This window comes from Sphaerodactylus townsendi, linkage group LG06 (assembly GCF_021028975.2).
Source record: "Sphaerodactylus townsendi isolate TG3544 linkage group LG06, MPM_Stown_v2.3, whole genome shotgun sequence".
In the NCBI taxonomy this organism is placed as follows: Eukaryota; Metazoa; Chordata; class Lepidosauria; order Squamata; family Sphaerodactylidae; genus Sphaerodactylus; species Sphaerodactylus townsendi.
The window spans coordinates 26713797-26736911 of NC_059430.1; the positions used below are offsets into that span (position 1 = coordinate 26713797).

Consider the following 23115-nt stretch of genomic DNA (forward strand, 5'->3'; position numbering starts at 1 on the left):
AGCCGTGTCTTAAGGATAGGCCAACAAACCCTCTGAGCGAATAATCTGTTTGAAGTATTCACAATACTAACCATAGAACTAATTGTTCTAAAACTTGTGATCACTAGGTGTCATTATAATCTCAGAAGTGACGGGAATCTCTTAAATCAACTCTTTTTTTTTCCTGCCAGCCTATCATCACTGCATTTCAATTGTTTGACAGGATTTAAAGATGGAGCATAGCTTTCCCCTCCTTGCTGATTTGATTGACTGAACCATTTATATCTTGCCTTTCCTCATGGTTTAAAGTAGATTGCAAATAATGAATAATGAAACCAACAAACTATCTCCCCCGCTCTTAAAAGACACCTGCAATTAAAAAGGTTGTCTACGTACTTCACAGTAGAAGGTTCCAGAACATATGGCTCTTGTTGTCTTGGCAATGGAAAGGTCATAATATAAACTAGGCTGTTTAGCATTGAGATTCATCACATAGTTAGAGAATGCATCTTTTATTGTTCTCTCAGGGCAGTGGAGAACATCTATGGTAAGGTAAGGATGCAGGAAGCCATAGATTGTAAGGCTAATGTGCCAGAGTACAAGCATTAGACTGTAAGGCAAATATGGTCAGGATTTTAAGTGTCAGCAATTAGAAGGAACCAAGACAAACCTGAAGTGACAACTGTCATATACATATTGTTGATCTGATCATGCTCTGAACAAGCAAGTGTACTTTCAGGGAAAACAGAGAGTATGTAAGGTGCTATTTATCTTGACTCTGCTGCCCTGCTCCAGATCCTGCTGAACCATTCCTGGGTCCCCTGATATGGTTGCCAGTAAGCAGACAAACCTTTTGCTCTATAAGAGATTGGGGGTTTCACCCTGCTGCTGGCGTGGGCAGTGGCCCATACTGACAGATCAATCTCCAGCAGGCAAATGGGTGGCGGCAAAATGTAATCAAGTAAGTATTTGCAAAGTTAGACTGCCTGCTTTGAAAACTGTATAAAAGATGCCTTTTGAAATGTGTTATTTGGACATTGATTTGGCTGATTACAGCACTTTGTCCCACTTTATTGCATTAAAAGCTTACGGGCTTCATTGAACCAATTCACGTGTCTCTGTATTACTGAGAGACTACTGGAGATTTTTCCAACAAGGAGAGCTGCTAACTTTAGAATTCTGACCCTACTCCCACTAAGGTAATGACCAGTTTGATTCTATTTAATGGCTGACTTCAGTGCAAGATGGTCGGGCCAGGCTTTGATGACATGGAGAAAAAGGGAAGATTTTGGTGAATTTCTGTGTATCAGAAATTAGGACCTGCCACCCTAATTTTCAACCCTGAGCATATTGTAGAACAAACAAACAAATAAACAAACAAACATATTTTGTGATAACAGAAATGGCTGATGTTGGGTTAAGCCCTGCAATAATAATAATACAGGCTCTGTAGACCAACCCAGACACAATACTCTTCCTCCTTTAAAACAACAACAACAATATGTGGCTTGATATGAAAACAGTTCAGAAGTCTGTACACTGCTGTCTGAGTGCTGATTGGTCCTAGCATTATTTTTATAGGTATGCCAGCTCTTGGAAGGTACAAATCTGGCAAGAGATGGGGACTAACCCAGTAGTGGGATTCAGCAGGTTCGCATCACTTCAGCAGAACCGATTATTAAAATATTGCTTGTAAGCTACCAGTTGTTAAATCATTTGAATCCCACCAATGGACTCACCTATAGCCAACCCCTCCTGGTATGGCTGCCAGCCTCCAAGTGGGGAGGGGGCTGGAGGTCTCTTGCAATTACAACTGATCTCCAGACTGTAGAGATCAGTCGCCCTGCAGAAAATGGCTCCTTTGGAGAGTGGATTCTATGGCATTACACCCTATTATACTCCAAACTCAGCCCTGCCAAGGCTCCATCCTCAAATCTCCAGAAATTTTCCAACTTGGAGTTGGCATCTTTACTAGCCACCATATACTTATTGGAAAGTTGAGGGGAGGGGAGGGCCAAAGAGGAATTAAACCTTTTAAAAGTTCCCCTCCCCACTCATTTTGTTAAAATTTATTCAGGTCACTTGGACTAAGGTTAGACAGTCCCTCATCTGAAGTCACCCAAGTTCTGATCATAAGGAAAACAAGGGTTATTTTTAAAAAAGTCAGAAGCCAACCTCCTTCTAATTCCCACCATCGTAAATAAAAACCCATCTGGTAACCTGAGAAAGGGAATACCTAGTCAAGCTGGTGGGGAATGGAGTTAGTTAGCAACCCTGGGATCAGGCATCATTAGACTTTAGTTAGACAAAAAAGGGTATTTTGAAAGACTGCTTCTTATGCCAGGTGGGAAAAGCTCCATCTGTTTGAATTCTTACTTAAAGGAGCCGCCTTTAAAGTTGCTTTATACTGAGTCAGACCACAAGTGAAATTGAAGAGCTTCACGTGAAACGCTTCATCTGTTAAATTGGGTGCGAGTTCATATATTAAAAAAATGTGATGCTCACATAGTCCGTGAGGAAGAAGGTCCCATTTTCTTGTGATGGGGTGCAGCTAAAGTAAGCCAAGCCCCCATCCGTAGCAGTTAATCCTCACGGAGAACTGGAGGATGAACTGCCCAAGCGGGAGGAATATACACCCAAATCCATTCAGTCTGATGAGCTCACATTGCAGCTAAAGACAATATTAATCACGGGGGAGGCAGAAATGGAAAAAAAAAAACAGAACAAGGCAATGCAGTGCTATAGTGGGAAAGACCCTCTCCAAATTTTGCATGACGTTCTAGGAGAAAAAACCCACAGATGTCTATTTCTCTCCACGACGTTCCTGTCCCGCACATGGCCGCGTTCGAAATGAAACCGGAAGTGGAGGGTGAGTATCAGGTTCCGCCCCCCTCCGGTCTCTGAGTTCAATGGTCATGTTCTTGCGCGAGCAGCGAGGAAGTATTTAGGGAGGCGGGTTTGTTAGGTAGAGTTTAAAAACGTAATGATCTGCAAAAGAGCTTCCTATTCAAGCAGTTCCAGTATATTAACCCAGGTAGAAGGTTTTAGGGATTTACAGCTGCAAATATACTGTATGCTGTAGTTACTGTTACTGCGGTTGTTAACTGAGAAAAATGTGCAGTCTTTTGAATCTGATTCTATTGTGTTTCTATTCTCAGATTGATCAGACGCGAACTGGCTGCTTCGCTAAAGTCTTGCTCGGGATGGATGCGGTTAGATGTGGTTGTTTTTTTGAAAAGGGCTTTTCTTTTTAGTAAGAGCATGGTGCTAAATCCTGATCCACTGTTTTGTGCTATGAGTCATCACCATTCATTCTGTGCTAAGTAATGCATTTTATGATAGCATAAAGAGTTCCTAGACGGCGATCCAATAAAGAAAACACTTAGGTCGTGTTAGCAGTTAGAGTTAAGGGTTTTTTTTTTAACTTTTCAAAAAGTATCATTTACCTGCATTTCTTCAAGGAGCTCAGGGTAATATATAGGTTCGACTGTCTCCACTTTATCATTGCAACACCCCTGTGAGGTGGGCTAGATTGAAATTGTAGTAAAAGATTATTCAGTAATCCTGATGACAGAACAGGGATTTTGAACCCTGGTCTCTCTCTGATCATAGGTCTTACTGATCATAGGTCTTACTGATCATAGGTCTTACTATTCTTACTAAAACAGCTTACTAGCTCCATAAACCCGCACTGGTTATGGTGTAATACTGAACTTAATTACTACTGACAGCCATTTGAGATCTTGGTCAGCTAGTAAGCAAAATAGTAATTTACTGCCCATTCTGACTATCTACAATTGTTATGAAATGGTTGGGTTGGCACATATTTTTTGCCCCGTTGGGGTTCTTTTGTCTTTAATAGTTGTACGATACTCATACATTCAGGTGATAAAGCCTTTGCCTTGTGCCTGTTGGAATGTTGGTGTATCAACTATCTTTGTAACCATTCAGCTTTTTTTATTTGCTTGTCAAGTCGCAGCTGACTTATGGTGACCCCCTTAGGGTTTTCAAGGCAGGGGACCTTGAGAGGTAGTTTGCCATTGCCTGCCTCCCCCACAAAAACCAAAGTTCTACCAAGCCCTCAAGAAACAAACACACAAGCCTGCAAATCCACCTACAGTTAACGATTTAGCTTTAAGGATACCCACCTTCTAAATACACCTCCTTTTTTGCTCTCTCTTCTGCTCCTTTCTACTGCCTCTCAGAGATTACAGTGAGTCCCACTGCCTCTCACAGAATTTTTATTATCTTCTGTTCCAGAGCCTCATTTCTAATGCTCTGAACAAAAGCTGGAAAGGAAGTTCCCAAGAAAGAACATGATTTCCTGGGGGTGGAGATCGCAGATACACTGGTGCAGTAAATATGTCTTCGGCAACATATCAGGGCAGAAGAATCGAAGCCTCCGTTCACTTTCAAGGTGCTGCCATCAGAAGACTTCAGGGAGCTGCCTCGATCCAGAGATAAGGACGTTTCTGGAAGAGAACACTGAAATCATCAGCTGTGGGAATCTGACACCAGAAATAAGGTTACGGCTTCTGACCCCTCGCTGCCGATTCTGGAAGGAAAAAGCTGCCTTGTGGCCATATAAAGACCCCTATTGGGCGATCTACTGGCCTGGAGGTCAAGGACTATCCAGGTACATGCACACAATGACCCCTGGAGGGCATCCATGGTCTACAGTATGAATAATGGGAGATGGCCAATTCATAGTTTCTTTTCTAAATCAGTTGCCAGGCAATAGTTTTTGCCTACAAGTGTGAAATTGGGCTCGTTTTAAGCCAGGTTGAACTTCTGGAATGTTGGTTTTATGCCAGGGCTCAGTCCTGGAATACATGAAGTTATTCTAGTTCAAATGAGCATGCACAGAATGTCCTTTTCTAACCAGCCAGAGATCACTTCCAAGGATCTGGGGTTAAGGGATAGAGATCAAAAGGCAAGCTTTTGCTTTTAGTAGTTAAGTACTGCTATTAGAGCCATTTACATGAATCAGGATATCACATGCAGGACACTGTTACTAGTTTAAAAAATGCCAGTGGCTCAATAGTAGAGTGTCTGGTTCGTCAGGGATTCGCTAGGTCAGTGGTGGCGAACCTTTGGCACTCCAGATGTTATGGACTACAATTCCCATCAGCCCCTGCTAGCATGGCCAATTGACCATGCTGGCAGGGGCTGATGGGGATTGTAGTCCATAACCTCTGGAGTGCCAAAGGTTTGCCACCACGGGCCTAGGTGAAGGGGAGACCTCTCTAGCCAGCTGCAATTGTTACAGAAAATTACTGAGGATTTAGCTGCATTCCTAGCTTAAAGTAATTGCCTGTGATATATGTAACCTGCTTGCTGTATGTTACTATTTTTGTAAGGGGCATTCTTTCCTTAATCTTTCCACAGCTTCAACAATTAAGTAGGTAACTAGGCTTGCCCTGACATTTTTGATCTCACCGGAAAATAGGAGGTTTCTGTTGCTCTGTGGGAGCAGGTGGCTGTATCTCTATCTATCGCTGACCTTGGAGTACTTAGGCTCCAAGATACTTCTGTCTTTCTCACATTCTTTGGGAAAGGAGGGGGGGATGATTTGTGAATAAATGGATTGGTCAATGCCAGGTCCTGCAGAACCAGCTTTTTCAAGCTGGGTGCTACATTATTTATCAATAAACAGTACTAATCAACAAAACAAAATCCATTTATTATTTCAAAATTCAAGACCTAACATAAAAAGTTTGCATGCAAAAGTTCCAAGTGTCATTCCCCCAGGGCGTTCCAAGTAAAATGGCTCAGGTAAGTGATGATAGGAAAGTCCCCTGCCTGCTTTAAAAAAGAAACATTTGGGCCTTTCCTTCCTCTGTAGTAGCATTTTGAGTCCAAATAGGCTCTGCTTTGTTTTAAAATGGCCACTCCCTACAGTTATTATGTGGCTGTGAAAAACTGGAGTTGGGTTCAAGGAACCTGGACCCAACTCTTTAAAAAAACCCAACATTTAGCTTGGTCCTGATATACTGGAGAGGAGCTGCAGCCAGACCAGGCAATACTGACTTGGACAAGACCCAGTGCTAGGTCACCTCATGTGATCATCTCTGTTTTTCTGACTTCAGGGAGATGCAAGCAGGATTGGGGGGAGGGGGAATTTCTGTCACATGTGGAGTATTGATGGAGGGATATCAGTGTACATGCAGAATGCCTTTTTGTCTTCATGGAATAACTGCAGATAAGTAGCGGCCCTTCCCCAATTGTTAGTGAGAAATCCTTGAATGTTGATGGGCACCATCTCAAGAGTGTCATATTTTTACCCCACCCTTCCTTCAAGGACGTCAGGGCAATGTATATGGTTCAGGATAGTGAGTAATTAAATTATGGAATTCACTGCCACTGGGTGGTGCTGTGGCCATTAAAATAGAGAGGTTTAAGAAGGAGTTAGATGACTGTAAGCTATGTCAATCTATGGCTAGTAACCATGGTGACTAAAAGGCATCTCCAGAGCTAGCAAATCTCTGAATATCAGTGATAGGAGGCAGCATCAGAGGAAGGCCTTGTCCTCTAGCCTCTATTTGTTTGGGCCCTCCAGGGTAATTGGTTGGCTGCTGTATAAACTCTCATCTGATCCATCACAGCATGCTCCCCCCCTTCTGTTTTAACCTAACAATACTGTGAAGTAGTTTAGGCTGAATAGCTGGCCTCATCCAGTGAAGTGTGGGACAGAGTAGGATGATTTGAACGTCAGGATTGTCCGTTCTTAGTCTAGTATTCTAACCACCGCAGCACTGCACAAGTGTCTGGCCTCTAATTTTGGAAATTTGAGTACAGCTGCAGATGAAGTCCACATAAACCCATTTGCAGGAGTGTGCAAGAGGCTTGCTTAAGGAACTGCTGTTGAGGAATTCTGGCCCAGCGGGACGTGGGGCTCGCTGGCTAGAAATGGACGGAATACAGGCCAAGAGGAGGTTGTTGAAGAATGTACTGAGCTTTACAAAATGAAGATAGTTGTAGCTATTAATTTTCTTTATCCGCTTAAACATAGGGTCTTTTCAGCTTATTTACTCATGAATTTAGAAATTACTGTGATCTGTTCATTATCTTTTTTGACAGACATGGCAAACAAGGTTTAGCAGCATGAACAGACTTCCAGCTGACTACATGGCTATGTGTAGAGCAGAAGAAGAGCTTGGATTTATACCCTGCCCTTCTCCACTGTAAGGAGACTTGAGGTGGCTTACAAATTCCTCTCCCTCTCCCCACAACAGACACCTTGTGAGATAGGTGGGGCTGAGAAAGTTCTGAGAGAAATGTGACTAGCCCTAGGTCACCCAGAGCAGAATTGTAGGAGTGGCAACTCAAATCTGGTTCACCAGATAAGAGTCTGCTGCTCATGTGGAGGAGCAGGGAATCAAACCCAGTTCTCCAGTTTAGAGTCCACCTGCTCTTAACCACTACACAATGCTTATGTGACTATGTTTATAAAGTTCACTATAGCGAGACAATTTAATGGCTAGTTTGGTGTATCGGGCCTGTTTCTCAGGCTTACTTTCTTATGCACCCTCCATACCACTAATGAGTAGTTACTTTTTCACCTTTTCTTCCCATTTTATTTTTCAAAATATACTCAGATACCTTCTTGATAATCCCAGCGTGGTCCGAACGAAGAGTGTTTTAGATCTTGGAAGTGGCTGTGGGGCAACAGCAATAGCAGCTGTGATGAGCGGCGCCACGGAGGTCGTTGCCAACGACGTCGACCCTAGTAAGATATTTCATTCCAAAGTGCTGCGCAGTCTCAAGCTAGTGGGAGGGAGGGATTTATTTATTTATTTATTTATTGTTTACATTTTTATACCGCCCCATCCCCTAGGATGGGTCATAGGATGCCCCAGCAAGTCCCACAGTTCCGTGAGAGGGCTACAGAGAGGCATAAAGGAGTGAGCGTATCCTGTTGTGCGTAACACATAATCTGGGCTGGAGAACTTTCGGCCAGATGCTAGCAACAATAATTTCCCCTCTTAGGGGTCCACATTCTGCCACTTGAGAGCTGCGGACGCTGATTTGGGAGCAGCAGTGGTGTAGTGGTAAAGAGCAGGTGCACTCTAATCTGGAGGAACCAGGTTTGATTCCCCGCTCTGCTGCCTGAGCTGTGGAGGCTTATCTGGGGAATTCAGATTAGCCTGTGCACTCCCACACATGCCAGCTGGGTGACCTTGGGCTAGTCCAGGGGTAGGGAACCTGCGGCTCTCCAGATGTTCAGGAACTACAATTCCCATCAGCCTCTGTCAGCATGGCCAATTAGGCCATGCTGGTAGGGGCTGATGGGAATTGTAGTTCCTGAACATCTGGAGAGCCGCAGGTTCCCTACCCCTGGGCTAGTCACAGTACTTCTGAGCTCTCTCTGCCCCTCCTACCTCACAGAGTGTTTGTTGTGGGGGGGGGAAGGAGTTTGTAAGCCCCTTTGAGTCTCCTTGCAGGAGAGAAAGGGGGGATATAAATATAGTGACCAGGCATCCCGCTTTTGGCGGGACCCACCCGATTTTTAATAATTTCTCCCGCGTCCCTCCGCCTTGTAAAAAGTCCCGATTTTTGCTGGCTCTCCTTGGCTGTCTCGTGCTGGTGACGGTGACAGGGAGTGCCCAACGCACCGGGCGCACAGCTATGGGTCACGTGGGGGGCGCAAAATTCTCCCCAGCCCCTCTCCCTTCCCCCTCGTCAGTCTGCTGCTCAGCTGTGGCCTCCAGCTCCTCTGCATCCGAAAAAAGCCAAGCCGGCAGCAGCCAGCCCAGCAGCCAGGCCAGAGCAATCAACGGTGAGAGCCCTGAGCAGCCCTAAGCAAAAGGAGCAATTGACTGCTCAACTCCCCTTCCCCCTCCCTGCAGAGAGCCTGACGACTCACTCCAGTCTCCACAGCTAGCCTAGCAAGCACAGGAGTCGGGACTTTTTGTGGGCTGGGATCTCCGCGCTGGTTTTCCTTCGGCTGCTTTGCTCGCTGGTGGATGGCAGGAGAGGGAGAGAACTTCCTCACGATCTCCCCAACGAGGTAGGGGTGGGGGGTAAGAAAGATTGGGAGTTGAGAGGAGCGGGGGTGGAGTGGTGAAATTCATGGGTGCTTTGTGTTGTTTGCTGGGGGAAAAACCAGTTTCTTTTTCTCTTAGCTCATCATGCAACTGCCCTTTTCCGGTCTTAATTGCTGTGTCTTTCAATGGCAATTCATAGGTGATGAACTTGAGCTGCTAAAACAATTCCCCTTCTCGTTTCTGTTGCTCTAAACCAGGGGTCGGGAACCCGCGGCTCGCGAGCCGCAAACGGCTCCTGACTACTTGCAGTGCGGCTCCCGGCGTGGCTGCCCCTTCCTGGGGCCTCATGTTGGCTCACGAGGCTTGTCTCCGCACTGTTTAGATCTCTACTCGGCTCCTCCCCTCCTCTCCTCTGTGCTGGAAGAGCGTTTTGCCTCCCCTCCTCTCCTCTCCTCTGTGCCGGAAGAGCATTTTGCGCGTGCTTCTGAAGAACGCTGAACCTTTTGCGCGCGCTTTACTGCACCGCTCGCCCGCCTCGTGCCCTCCCGCCCACCTTGAGCCGCCGACCCCCACACTCCGCCATGACCATTCACGTGCAGTCCAGCTCGCCTGAGGTGCCCAAGTTGCCTTCGGGCAGCTGCGAGGGGGCGGGGTGCTGCTCTGCTTTCTCACCCCTGGTGTCCGGGGGTGGGCGAGTCACCCCACCCCGGACTTAGCCGGGCGGGTCAGCGCTGGGGTCCGGAGCCCAGTTATGGCCCCGTCGCCGCAGCGTGCAGCAGCTGGAAGAGGGGGGAGGGGCCGCAACCGGAGCCGGGAGGGGCGCGCAAAGAGCGCGGCAAGGATCTGCCGCTGGATGGTCCGGCAAGGCGTATTGAGTGGCTGGGAGAACAGCTGAGAGAGCGCGGAACAGGAACGCCCCAGAAGGCAGTGGGGGATGCTTTAAAAGAGGTGCAGATGGAGCGTGCCCGGGCCGGATGGAGGGAAAGAGTGGGTGGCAGTTCGGGAGAGCGGAGAAGGACAGGACAGTAGAGTAGAGTCAAGAACGGAGGAGACTGTGAGAGGAGAGGGAGAGAAGCAGAGGACAGAGAACGGTGGAAGAGAGAAGCAGAGAAAAGAGAACGGAGCAAGAGAGAGAGAAGGGGAGGAGACGGGGAAGAGTCTCAGGGGAAAGAACGACCCCCCCCCCCCCGCCACGAGCCTCCTCGCCAGGGACTCTAGACTCGGAGCGGGAGGAAAAGGGAAAGCCATAATGACTATATAAGCATGCATCCTTTAAAAGTACCCCCCCCAAAAAAACCTTCCCAAAACGGAACAGAACTAGGCAGCCAATGTCTTTCCCCATCTCCATTATTATATTCATATTTATAAAATATATTTATTTTGCATGCACTCAGTGCTCAAAAACCATGGGGAGTATGGGTGTGTGTGTGGCTTTCTGTGTGTGTGCAGCCCGTGCATGATGTGAAAGCCACTGCTTTCATAAGCAACACACTATAATTGGTAAAAAAAAACAATGTATACAGTGTTATCTTCATTTTAAATGTCAAAAAGTATTTGCGGCTCCATGTGTTTTCTTTTCCGTGGAAAACGGGTCCAAATGGCTCTTTGAGTGTTAAAGGTTCCCTACCCCTGCTCTAAACCAAGGTCTCTGTTGTGGTATTCTGGAAGATGCTGGTTGAATGGGGGGGGGGGGGAGACTTTGGATTGTTGCTAGTATTAAATGTTATCTTAGCAGAGACTCTCAGTTCTTGCTTTTTTGCTTTTATGGTGCCTGACCCAGTTCAGTGAAGGCTTCTGAGCGTATGAAGAGTTTCCATTATTATTCTCAGAACACTAGAACCAGGGAGCATCCATTGAAAATGCTTAGGAGAAGAATTAGGATTAATAAAAGGAAATATTTTTTCACGCAACACGTGATTAGTGTTTGGAATATGCTGCCACAGCAGGTGGTGATGGCTGCTAACCTGGATAGCTTTAAAAGGGGCTTGGGCAGATTGATGGAGGAGAAGTCGATCTATGGCTACCAATCTTGATCCTCCTTGATCTGAGATTGCAAAGGCCTTAGCAGACCAGGTGCTCAGGAGCAGCAGCAGCAGGCCATTGCTTTCACATCCTGCCTGTGAGCTCCCAAAGGCACCTGGTGGGCCGCTGCAAGTAGCAGAGTGCCAGATTAGATGGTCTCTGGTCTGTTCCAGCAGGCTCTTTCTTATGTTTTTACTGACTGTTGTACTGAGAGACCTTACACTTAGTTCCCCTTTCAGTTTGTTGAAATAAGCTAGCCATATGAATGGCTGTCCCCTTCTCAAGGCTACCCTGGGCTGTTTCAGTTAGGCTTGAGTTTTGGAGGGGCTTTTTCCTTCAAAAAATAAGAAGTTTTTGGGATTTTTTTCTGTGTGGAATCTGGCCAGTTGGCCTGTATATTTAAGCATCAGTTTAGCATCAATTTCACCCACAGCCCCCACCACAAAAGAGATTCTTGTGTTTTCTGTGATCTGGGAGGGGACTCAGTTCTTTGGAAGCCTGCTCAATGCCAGCACCAGGCCACCAGCCTTGGAATCTGGCCAGTTGGCCTGTATATTTAAGCATCAGTTTAGAAATTTAGTGCCCCAGCTCTCTCCTGTGCATGTTTCTGAGAACTCCTGTCCTTTATGTGGCTTCCAAAAGGCCAGAAACTTTTAAAAGTGACAGGAAACCTTCAGGCTTCACTTTTGTCTGCTAAGAAGACAAGAAAGATGTCAATGCAATCTGCTTAATGTAGTTGTATAGCCCTGGAGGAAGAAGGTACATCAGTAGGTAGAAAGTTAGACCAGAATCTCCAAGATAGCATTCTCAGAACTGCTATCAGTTCCATGCACAGATCCACTGAGCAGGCAGAAATTAGGGGGCTCAATGCATGATGAGGAAGTGATGCAAGAAGGAAAGCCTTAGATTTCGTAGGCACTGGGGAGCAGTGGCATAGCCACCAGGGGCCGAAGGGGTGTGCGATGCACCGGGCGCATGCCTGGAGGGGCTGCCCAAACCTCAAAAATGCATTTTAAAAATATTTTAGTGTTTTTACTTTGTCGGCCTGCAGGGCTTAATGTTTAGATTAGTAGAATGTTTGCGGCTCCAGATGTTCAGGAACTACAATTCCCATCAGCCTCTGTCAGCATGGCCAATTGGCCATGCTGGTAGGGGCTGATGGGAATTGTAGTTCCTGAACATCTGGAGAGCCGCAGGTTCCCTACCCCTGGACTAGTGGCACCAAAATTTCAGGTTATCATCAGGTGACATTCCTGATGATATCAGCCAGGTTTGGTGAAGTTTGGTTCAGGGGGTCCAAAGTTATGGACCCCCAAAAGGGGTGCCACCATTCTCCACTGTTTCCAATGGGAGCTAATAGTAGATGGGGCTTAAGAACATAAGAACATAAGAACTAGCCTGCTGGACCAGACCAGAGTCCATCTAGTCCAACATTCTGCTACTCGCAGTGGCCCACCAGGTGCCTTTGGGAGCTCACATGCAGGAGGTGAAAGCAATGGCCTGCTGCTGCTGCTGCTGCTCCTGAGCACCTGGTCTGCTAAGGCATTTGCAATCTGAGATCAAGGAGGATCAAGATTGGTAGCCATAGATTGACTTCTCCTCCATAAATCTGTCCAAGCCCCTTTTAAAGCTAAAGCAAAGGGCTTCCCTTTGAGGGTCCATAACTTTGGACCCCCTGAACCAAACTTCACCAAACCTGGGTGGTATCATCAGGATAGACTCTTGCTGATACCAGCCAGGTTTGGTGAAGTATGGTGGTATCATCAGGATAGACTCTTGCTGATACCAGCCAGCTTTGGTGAAGTATGGTTTATGGTTTACTATTAGCTCCCATTGGAAACAATGGGGAATGGGAGAACCCCTTTTGGGGGTCCATAACTTTGGACTCCCTGAACCAAACTTCACTAAACCTGGGTGGTATCATCAGGATAGTCTCCTGAAAGTAGCCTGAAATTTTGGTACTGCTTAACCATTGCTACCCTGACAGGCACACTCAATTTTCCCCCAGATATTGGTCCCTTCTGAGTGGATTTAAAGGGAGAATCTGGGCTCCCTAGATTTAAAAAAAAATGAAAGTATTGTTGAAGGCTTTCACAGATGGATTCAACTGGTTGTCGTGGGCGTTCTGGCCGTGTGTCGGTGGTTTGGTAGATCTTGTTCCTAATGTTTCGCCTGCATCTGTGGCTGGCGTCTTCAGAGGCGTATCACAGAGAGGAGTCTGTAATAAGAGAAGTCTGGACACAGTGTATAACAGACTTCTCTCTGTGATACACCTCTGAAGATGCCAGCCACAGATGCAGGCGAAACATTAGGAACAAGATCTACCAGAACACGGTCACGCAGCCTGGAAAACACACAACAACCAACATTGAAAGTGATGCTGTTTGTGGGGTGAGTGGGGAATCTACCCTGAAACAGCATCATTTTCAATGTTGTTTAAACTAGGGAGCCCAGATTCTCCCTTTAAAGTGGATTTAAAAGGAGAATCTGGGCTCTCTAGTCTAAACAACATTAAAAGTGATGCTGTTTCAGGGTGGATTCCTCCACCCACCCACCCCCAAACAGCATCACTTTCAATATTGTTTCAACTAGGGAGCCCAGATTTGTGAGTTGGGGCATGTGTTCAGATTTGTGAGTTGCGGCATGTTCTATAATGTGATTGTGACTTTGAGATGACATGGTGCAAAAATTGTTCTTTGGTCATAGTGGGGGAGGGCGGCCTTTGGTCTTGGGGAAGCCGTCCACAGGGTGGGGGGTGCAAAACTCAGATTTTGCACCGGGCTCCATTTCCCCTAGCTACACCTCTGCACCCAAGAAAGGGCTTTAACGAGGTTACGGGAGTGATGTTAGAGGGCTGCAGCTCTGCTGAGTTAAGGTATTTGAAAAAAAGGATCTGAAGCACCTTTTCTTATCGTCCATTCGGGTTAAATGGAAAGGCGTGCCTCGGGGTATCAGGTCCCTTGACATGTTTTGTGCCTCCCGGGGACCCTGAGAGCCTGGGTAGGTCTGGCGGCAGGGCGCGAAGGTCAATGGTGTCCCACTTTACCAGTGTTAAAATCTGGTCACCTTAGATATAAATCAAACTCTTCTTCTTCATCTACATCATCATCATCATGGCAACCATGTGGGTGACCATTGGAAATAATTTTCTGGTTTCTTATGCTCCTGCTGGAAGCATATGTGTAAAGACTGCGGTACTTCAGAGCAGCTTTCAAACATCAGTTTTGCCCAGAGCATTTCATGCGGAAGCGTTTCCAGTTGCCTTCTGTGTTGAGGTTGTAGTGTGACTGGGATGATTTTAATGCTCAAAGAACTGCTTTTAAATGTTTCTTCTGGCCTCCACAATGGTAACTAGGCTCCAGCCTTCAATTCTGTCATTCTGGCACTGATGTCAGTAGTGCTGTTGTGGAGTAAATTGCCTAGGAACTGCAGCTTGTCTGACCTTTAATGAAATAGCCTGTCCTTACGTCTGCCTAGCTAAAATAATTTTGCCAAGGAGCCTCATATCCAGCATCAGGTTGTTGAACAGGGGGATCCTGAGTTCAAAACGTTCTTAACGCCCGTCTGTTTGTCTCTCAGTTGCAGGAGCTGCCTTAATGCTGAACTGTGAATTGAACAACCTGCATCCCTTCCCTTTCTTGACGGGCAACCTGATTGGGTCGGATGTCTGTAAGTGGGACGTCGTTGTCCTAGGGGACATGTTCTACAGTGAAGAACTTGCAAACAGTCTTCATCAGTGGTTGAAGAAATGTATTTGCGCACATGGGACCAAAGTGCTGATTGGGGACCCTGGAAGACCTCACTTTGTGAGTCACCAGATTCAGAGTCAGTTGCACAAAATCACCGAGTATGCTCTCCCAGAGTCCACCCAGCAAGAAAACTATGGTTCAGCCAGCACCCTAGTATGGAATTACCGGCCTTGACTCTCAGTGGCCTTTAAACTTTAAAATGCTGGATTACATTGTGTGACTGAAAACACTTTGCTGTTTCTGGCCCATCCAAATTGTGGCTGAAGCCCATAAATAATTGTTCTGCGAAGACTCACCGGAAGAGCTTGTTCACACAAAGTGGGACAAAAGTAATAAAAATATTTTTCTTATAATTCCCATATACCTTAGTGGAAACAAACTTGTGTGCGTGCCAATAGGAGGCTGATGTTTCTCCAGAACCTAGTGAAAAATGGTTAAATCCTTAGCTGCCTCAAGATGACAGTGCTCTTCTGGTCCAGTCTACCCATGATGGGTAGATGTCTACCCATCCCACCTTTATTCCATCACAGTGTTATGGAAAAATATTCTCAAATAAGATCTCTAAACAAGGCGGTCAGCAGCAAGCTGTTTATTGAATACACGACTACAGGCGTGGAGAAAGGGCACCTAGGGTGCGGTCTCTCAAGTCTGTGTCACAGCACAGCTTATTTAAGACATCCTATACCGTCCCTCTTGTCTAATCCTGGATTGACACGGCGGGCTCACAATCTCTTTTCCCTTACATAGTACTTTCAAAGAATTTTAGTTTTAGCTGAATCATCTCTTAAGACATATATTGCAAACACACTTGATTTTAGCTATAATAATCACCATAGGTGGCACTTTCCTGTTATTGCATTAGTTGCTGATGTTAGCCGTTATACTTATTTCCCCATATCCTATTTCCTTTCATTATGTCTTATGTTCTACTTCCTCCTTATTTCATAACTGCTGTGGGTCAGCAACTTGTTATATTTCTTTAACAACCGAATCCAAACCTTTGTATAAGAATTCTAAGAAAATCTCTCATCCAAGCACTGATGGGGCCTCCTTGCCTTCAGTAAAGCGTTTCCATCTTGAGCCTCCAAGCTGTATCTTGGGGTGACATGAATAATCTTTTGCTTCAGAGACTTTTCTTACAAAAGGAATTTTGATTGGGGATCACAGATGTTAAGGTCCAGCCCCTAAGTCTTAAACAGTTTGCAATCTGAGTACATTATGGATTGCATTTACTGCCTATATTTCACATTACAAAATATACAGGCTCATCTGAGTTATGTGTGCATCAGGTATGCAACAATGATGCTGAAGTTGGTTCCAAGTTCTTTATTCACATTTCCAAGGTCCTTATTCGTGAACCCAATCCCAAATATGGAGTATAATTTAAGAGCTTTGAACCCCAAAATAAAGTTCGGACCACCATACATGATAAACCCCCACATGCTGGTTGCTCTGCCCACCAAGTGGATTTATGCTCTTTCCGGGTCCAAAACTCCGTTCTTGGGACTACTATATTTCTCAGAAAAACTTGGAGAGTCAGGGCAAGAAGATTAAAGGAGAGAAAAATTAAAAATAAAATAAGTGAAAGGAAGATAAGAACAAACAATAACTGGGATAATTCCCACTGAACTTGACCTGGAACGTTAATTTATTAGACGGAGTCAATTAAGGGGGAGGAAGGGAACAACTTAAAGCAAACAACCAAGAAATTTAAATGAGGGTGAAAACGAACCCTTGAGAAGGGGAAATATATTAGCTGCTTGTTTATTTGTTATAACATATGTTAAGTACATGGGTCAACATTTGACCAAAAGTGAAGGTCAAAAGTTAATTTTTATAGACAAAAACGGACTATGTTGGATTCCTAAGTGTTGAAATGACTGAATGTAATATGTAAAATGTTTTAAAATAAAAACCATTTTTCCAGAACAAAACTCCGTTCTTGTGCCAGCTGCTCCAAAATGGGATGACCCCAAGACATGCAGACCCTGGGGTGGAGCTGTAACCCAAAATAACCTTTGACCTACCCAGATCCACAGCTTCCATTATTCTACATCAAAACTTTGGACCAGTCCCTCCTCCTGCATAATATTACAATTATTTTTCTCTGCAAAAACCCGCTGTCTTGAAAGTTAATGATTCTTTTTTAAAGAGTTAATGTATCGTGAGCACTAGTTTAGCTTTTGTGGTTTTTTTAATCTAGTAACGTGCAATTCTGGTTAATTCTTGCAAAGGTTTGTGAAGCTGTACTATAAAGTAAACTTTCAACAAACGCTTTCCTTCTGTGTCTTCAGGTCTGTTTCTCAGGGCAATGCTAAGTGCCTCTTATCTATACTGGCTTTGATCAATTGTGTGGAAACGGATCTTCTTCTTCACATATAAACGGCAAAATAGTTCTTGATAATAGTAACAGTAATGGTAGCAACTATTACTAATGGTATTACCAGACCATCTGGGGTTCATTCACTTGATCATTTTGCAGTATTATACAAGTCATCACACGTCAAGGATGCCCTTCCATGCTCTATGTCAAACAAGTCAGCCCCTATGCCTGTGGTGGCGAACCTTTGGCACTCCAGATGTTATGGACTACAATTCCCATCAGCCCCTGTTAGCATGGCCAATTGGCCATGCTGGCAGGGGCTGATGGGAATTGTAGTCCATAACATCTGGAGTGCCAAAGGTTCGCCACCACTGCCCTATGCCAAAGAATAAATGGCCATAAATCTAACTTTTAAAAACCACAGCACTCAGAAACCAGTGGGAGAACATTTTAATCTTCCAAGTTATTCCACTGCTGACCTAAGATCAGGGGTCCTCAATCAGAGAAGGTTCAAGGGGAAATTACAACCCAAGATTGCTGAATTTAACTTTAGTTACAACTTCAGAACAAGGGACCCCTCCAGGCTGAACAGGGCCATAGGACTCTTATTTCACTACAGAGGATAATTTTCTGCCCCTAAGCATTTCCTCTCTAATCAAGCTGACTACAGTGGGCAACTTGTTCCTGCCTTCAAACTCCCCATGCCATTACCTGAGGAAGGTGGCCCTTTACCAATGGATTTCTAGAAAACTGGGGAACAGTGTGAACAAACAGGTAATGACGATGATACCAGGAAGGCAGACCAGGAATATTTAGGAATGCATAAATCTCGCTTAAGCATTTCCTTCACTCATGCATGTGAATGTAAGCTTGCCTTGGACAAGAAGTCACCAGAATGTGAGTGGAAGAAGGGAGGCGATGCAACATCTTTGACCTGCTTACTGAAGGCAACAGACAGTTTTCTTTCAATAGGAACATTTGTGTAAGCACATCAGCTGACCACATTTATTATTGTTGTTGTTGTTATTATTTATTGTGTTTATAGACCCCCTCCCCCGGAGGGCTCAAATGCTCCAATCCAAATGCTGTCACATTCTAATGACCCAACCTTGTAAAACCCCTGGAGCCCATCAACCCAATCAATGACTCCAGGAGACTTAAAAGTATAAATAGGTATTTAAGGAGTTTTTTTAAAAAGGAAATAAATAAAAACAATCAGATCTCAATATTACCATTTTTCTTAGAGAAAACAAATAAAATAGAACAATTAGACTTTACCTAACAAATAGTTTCCAACAAACTTTACTTAAGAAACTTTCTTTCTTGCTGTAAAAGCAAGAAGGCAGAAATACAACTTATTGGCTTATTTTGCCCCAGCAGGAGTTGAACAGAACTCCTGCTGGGAGCAATACCCCAGAGCTAGAGACTGAATTATAAGACCACAGGTCACATTCTTTTGCTGATAGCTTTAGATGCTACATCCACATATATCCAGCAGACCCAGAGGAGCCCCTTTGTCTAGCAAATGTATTTACCCATGGCAGCGAGAAAGATAACAGCTCCTGAATACCCCGACGTTCCTGTAAGCAGCCCAGATGTTTGACGCCTCTTGCCCACACTGTAGAACATAGGTGTCAAACTCACTGCCCTCCAGATATTATGGACTACAGTTCCCATCATCCCCTGTAACCACCATGCTGGCAGGGGATGATGGGAACTGTAGTCAGAGGTGGGATCCAGCAGGTTCTCACAGGTTCCCGAGAGTAGGTTACTAATCATTTGTGTGTGCCGAGAGGGGGTTACTAATTGGTGATTTTACCATGTGATGTTTGCCTTAGTTACGCCCTCCTCTCAGCAGTAGCACGCAGAACTTGAAGTAGTCTAGCAGGAGGTGCACTGGCGTGCGTGGCAGCCTGCGCCTGCGTGTATTCGTTTCCCGCCCAAGGACTGGCGCAGCGGCTGCGTCCTTGCCACAGCCCCGCCCAGGAATGCCCTGCCCCCGTCGTGCCCCACCCAGCCCCATTGGTGCTACGCCACAGTTTGAATCCCACCACCATGGGAACCTGTTACTAAAATTTTTGGATCCCACCACTGACTGTAGTCCATAACATCTGGAGGGCCGCAAGTTTGACACCTGTGCTGTAGAACATAATGGTCTTATCACTTGTATACAGAGTACCATAAACATGCTGATATCGATGCAGGAATGTAGCAATCAGGATGCAGATGAGCAGACAGTCTTACACTTAAAGCTTACATTGTTTAAGAACATCCTGGATGTTTGGGAGCTCCTGAAGATGTTTGACGTGTGATAATTTGTTGCAATCCTAAATCTCTTTGAAATGTATATGGCGTTTGCTTTGATGTAGCCAGTCGAAACCCCTTAAAAGCCCTGGACTTTCAACAGTTCAAGGCAGCTCTCCTGGTGCTGACAAGACCTATGCTGGTTTAAGACATAAATTCTTTGCTTTAAATTTGGCTGTGGCTTTATTAGCTGGGAAATCTGTCTCTCCATTTCTCCTCTGGCTTGAGGATAAAAGGGTTCCTTGCTCCTTTGGCTTAAGCGCTGAAACAGAAACCCTATTTGGAGCGCTATCACTGCTAAAGAAGAATGAAGCCCATGGCATCTTATTAACAAAGTTGGAATCTTACCCAGAAACCCAGTGGCAGTTTGCATCCTGGCTTTAAAGTCCAGACTGCAAGCCCAAAGAATGAACAGCTTTTATAGCATTTTAGCCATTGGCCATCCCAATGAGGTCACCTCAAATCAACCCTCTATATGTAAATTAAGCCAAGATCTCTGTTAGTCAAACTACCTACGGTGACACTTGTTTTATCAAAAAGATAGGCGTAGTGATCATGTGCCTCTCATAGCCTGGGAGACTTGAAATAATGTCACTTTATAAAATCAAGCTTCCGTATAGTCCTACGGTGCTTTAGGTCAACGTCCAACTAAAAGCTGAAAGGGGAAGGAAGAATGTCTCATTTGTAGGTCATCTGCGTGACTATGCGGAAAACAGCTGGAAAGATCTTGGCAGGCTGACAAGACATGCTCCCCATTAGCTTCCAAGACACTCAAGATCACTTGACTTTTACAGTGAAGGAAAAGGATATAAAAGCTCAAGGTAGACTTTCTCAGACAGAAAAAAAAAATTCTGCCTTCTATTTAAAAAGCTATACAAAATATAATATACATTTTCCCAAAAGGCTCTCTACTGCTTTATCAAATGGGAGCACAGAGCAGTGCGGAAAGGAAGAACCTGTCAGGCCTGGCTCCCACCCGGTCTGGCATCACGGAGCTGGGGCCAAGGTCACACCTGCGCTTGCTGTTATCTGTATGTTAGTGGGCCATTCTGTTTCTATCCCTGTGTTTGTAACTAGTGAAGTATGCTGCCGTCAGTCCTCCCTGGCCTCGGGCGGATTGTGTCTATCTATTGCTTGTCCTTGAATACTGGAACATAACAATACTGAATTAACCACTGTGCTTTCCTTATCCATCCTACTGTGGGAACTGGTGGGAGGGGGGAGTCAGTAGAAGTGGGAAACTTGGAGATATATGCAAGCTGTAGAAGCCGAGGCCCCAGCTCTGGCTTTCTGCAGCTAAGGTTCAGTAAAGCTCTTGAACTTTTCCTCTCAATTATTGATTGGGGTAACAGACCCTTACAGAACCCCAGGATTTTGCCATCTCAAGAAACAGGGGCGTACCTAGGCAAACTGGCGCCCGGGGACAAAACCTGAGTTTGGCGCCCCCACCCCCCACCCGGTGTATGGGTGGCCACCCTCCCCCACCATGACCAAACAATGATTTTTTGTACCAGCTCACAAAACACCTCCCACTCCCATCAAAACATACATGGCTCTCTCCCCACCAACTATTTTCCTAATTTCCTAATCACAACAACCCTTTGAGGTAGGTTGTTAGCCTGAGAAACAACTCCAAGCCAGTGCAAGTGGGTATTAAGCATGTAAATCTCTCACAAATCACCCCCAGCAAAACATTTACCAAACAAATGTCAGCATCATCTCTCACAAAACACCTCCAGTGGAAACAGCATCACTTTCAATAGTGTTTAAACTAGGGAGCTCAGATTCTTCTTTTAAATCCACCTTAAAGGAAGAATCTGGGGTCCCCGGTTAAAACAAAATTGAAAGTGATGCTGTTTGGGGGTGGATTCTCCCCCACCCTGAAACAGCATCACTTTTGAGGGTTGGAGATTCAGATGAAACAAATACCATATTCGGCTGGAATCTGGGCAAATTTGGGCACATTCGGACAAAAATTGTCCGATTATGTCCTGCCCAAATATCAACAAATGTGAATGCAAGGTATTTGGGTTTTGGGGGGTATTTTTGGTGTTTTTTCGGCCTGCAGGGAGTGCATTTTTAAAGCTAGCGGCACCATGATTTCAGGGCATCATCCAAAGACTGCCCTGATGATACCACACGAGTTTGGCGATGTTTGGTTCAGGGGCAGCAAAGTTATGGATGCCCAAATGGAATGCCCCTATCCCCATTGTTTTCAATGCGAGCTAACCTGAGATGGGGGCTACCCATTTGAGGGATCATAACTTTGGTCCCCCTGAACATAACTTCACCAAACTTGGGTGGCATCATAAGAATAGTTAACAGATGATACCCTGAAATTTTGGTGTCACTAGCTTTAAAAATACATCCCTTCCAGGCACCCCAAGATATTTGCCCAAGATTCTTTGTTTTGCAGTGACTTTGCTCCATTGTAGCTAATGAGGAATTTCTGAGGCAGGCTGCACATTTTTGAATATCTTCGCCAGACTTTCAAGGTGGCTCCAAGAGGCCTTGAGTAATAGCATCCAAGCTTGGTGAGCTTTGCTTCTGGAGTGGGCAGGGGCGGGGGGGAGAGTTGAGAGAGTTCTGAGAGAACTCAGCACACAGGCTTTCATGTGCAGGAGCGGGGAAACAAAATAAGCCTTTTGGGGGCCCATAAAATTGAACCCCCAGAAGCAAAGGTCTCCAAACCTTGATGCTATTACAAGGAGGCCCTCCTGGAGCCACCCTGAAAGTCTGGTGCCTCTATCTTCAAAAATGTGCAGCCTGCCTACACACTCAGAAATTCCCCATTGGCTACAATGGAGCAAAGTCACTGCAAAACAAAGAATCTTGGGCAAATTTCTTGGGGCGCCTGGAAGGGGTGTATTTTTAAGGCTAGTGACACCAAATTTTCAGGGTATCATCTGTTAGCTATTCTTATGATGCCACCCAAGTTTGGTGAAGTTATGTTCAGGGGGACCAAAGTTATGGTCCCTCAAATGGGTAGCCCCCATCTCAGGTTAGCTACCATTGAAAACAATGGGGATGGGGGCACCCCCTTTGGGGGTCCATAACTTTGCTTCCCCTAAACCAAACATCACCAAATTTGGGTGGTACCATCAGGACAGTCCCTGGATGGTACCCTGAAATTTTGGTGCCACTAGCTTTAAAAATGCGCCCCCTGCAGGCCGGAACGTGAAAAAACACTTTAAAAATTTAAAAACACACTAACGACCCTGAAATGTTGGCGCCCCCCCACGTGACCAAATGGGGGCGCCCGGGGACAAAGGGTACCCCCTGTCCCTAGGCAGGAATGCCACTGTCAAGAAACCAAACTGGTTTCCACACTCTTCAATGCTGCAGGTGCAAAGCTAAGCACAACCAAAGATGTGTTTCTACTTTGCGACTCCTGGAAAGAACAGATGTGCTTTTGACCTCTGAAGTGCACAGCTGGCCAACAGGTAGCTTTCAGTGATATCCCTGACTCCCATCGGTCAGGTAATATGACAGGCTTTGTATATTTGATGGTTATTTGCTCGGGCTTGAGTAGTGTGTTATTTGTGTTTAAATAATTAATTGGTTAGATTTGTAAATCGACCCAGTTGGGTCTATGGCTAGTTGTGCTCTTTCTGCAATCCTGAAAAGAATCTGGGACTTCGGCAACATGCAGAGCAAAACAGGGGAACAAGCAAGCAATGGAATGCTGCTCTGCAAAGGCATCTCATTCAAAACTTTTTATTTGAAAAAGCTGTAGTAATTTCTATCAAAG

The 23115-nt window shown here is 45.3% G+C and overlaps 1 protein-coding gene across 6 annotated transcripts; it reads left to right on the top strand.

The window, feature by feature from the left end:
* Positions 1–2893: 2893 nt before the first annotated feature.
* Positions 2894–16671, top strand: ETFBKMT (electron transfer flavoprotein subunit beta lysine methyltransferase). 6 transcript variants are annotated; one of them, XM_048499102.1, is made up of 5 exons: positions 2922–3013; positions 3138–3460; positions 4240–4615; positions 7578–7708; positions 14568–16671. In XM_048499102.1, the coding sequence occupies exons 3-5, from the start codon at positions 4296–4298 to the stop codon at positions 14909–14911; spliced, it is 795 nt and encodes a 264-aa protein (XP_048355059.1). In that variant the 5' UTR covers positions 2922–3013; positions 3138–3460; positions 4240–4295; the 3' UTR covers positions 14912–16671. The 6 variants fall into 6 exon arrangements, with proteins under 6 accessions (XP_048355058.1, XP_048355061.1, XP_048355056.1 ...); XM_048499103.1 differs by having other exon boundaries at positions 3138–3191; XM_048499101.1 differs by lacking the exon at positions 3138–3460 and having other exon boundaries at positions 2894–3013.
* The last annotated feature ends 6444 nt before the right edge of the window (positions 16672–23115 follow it).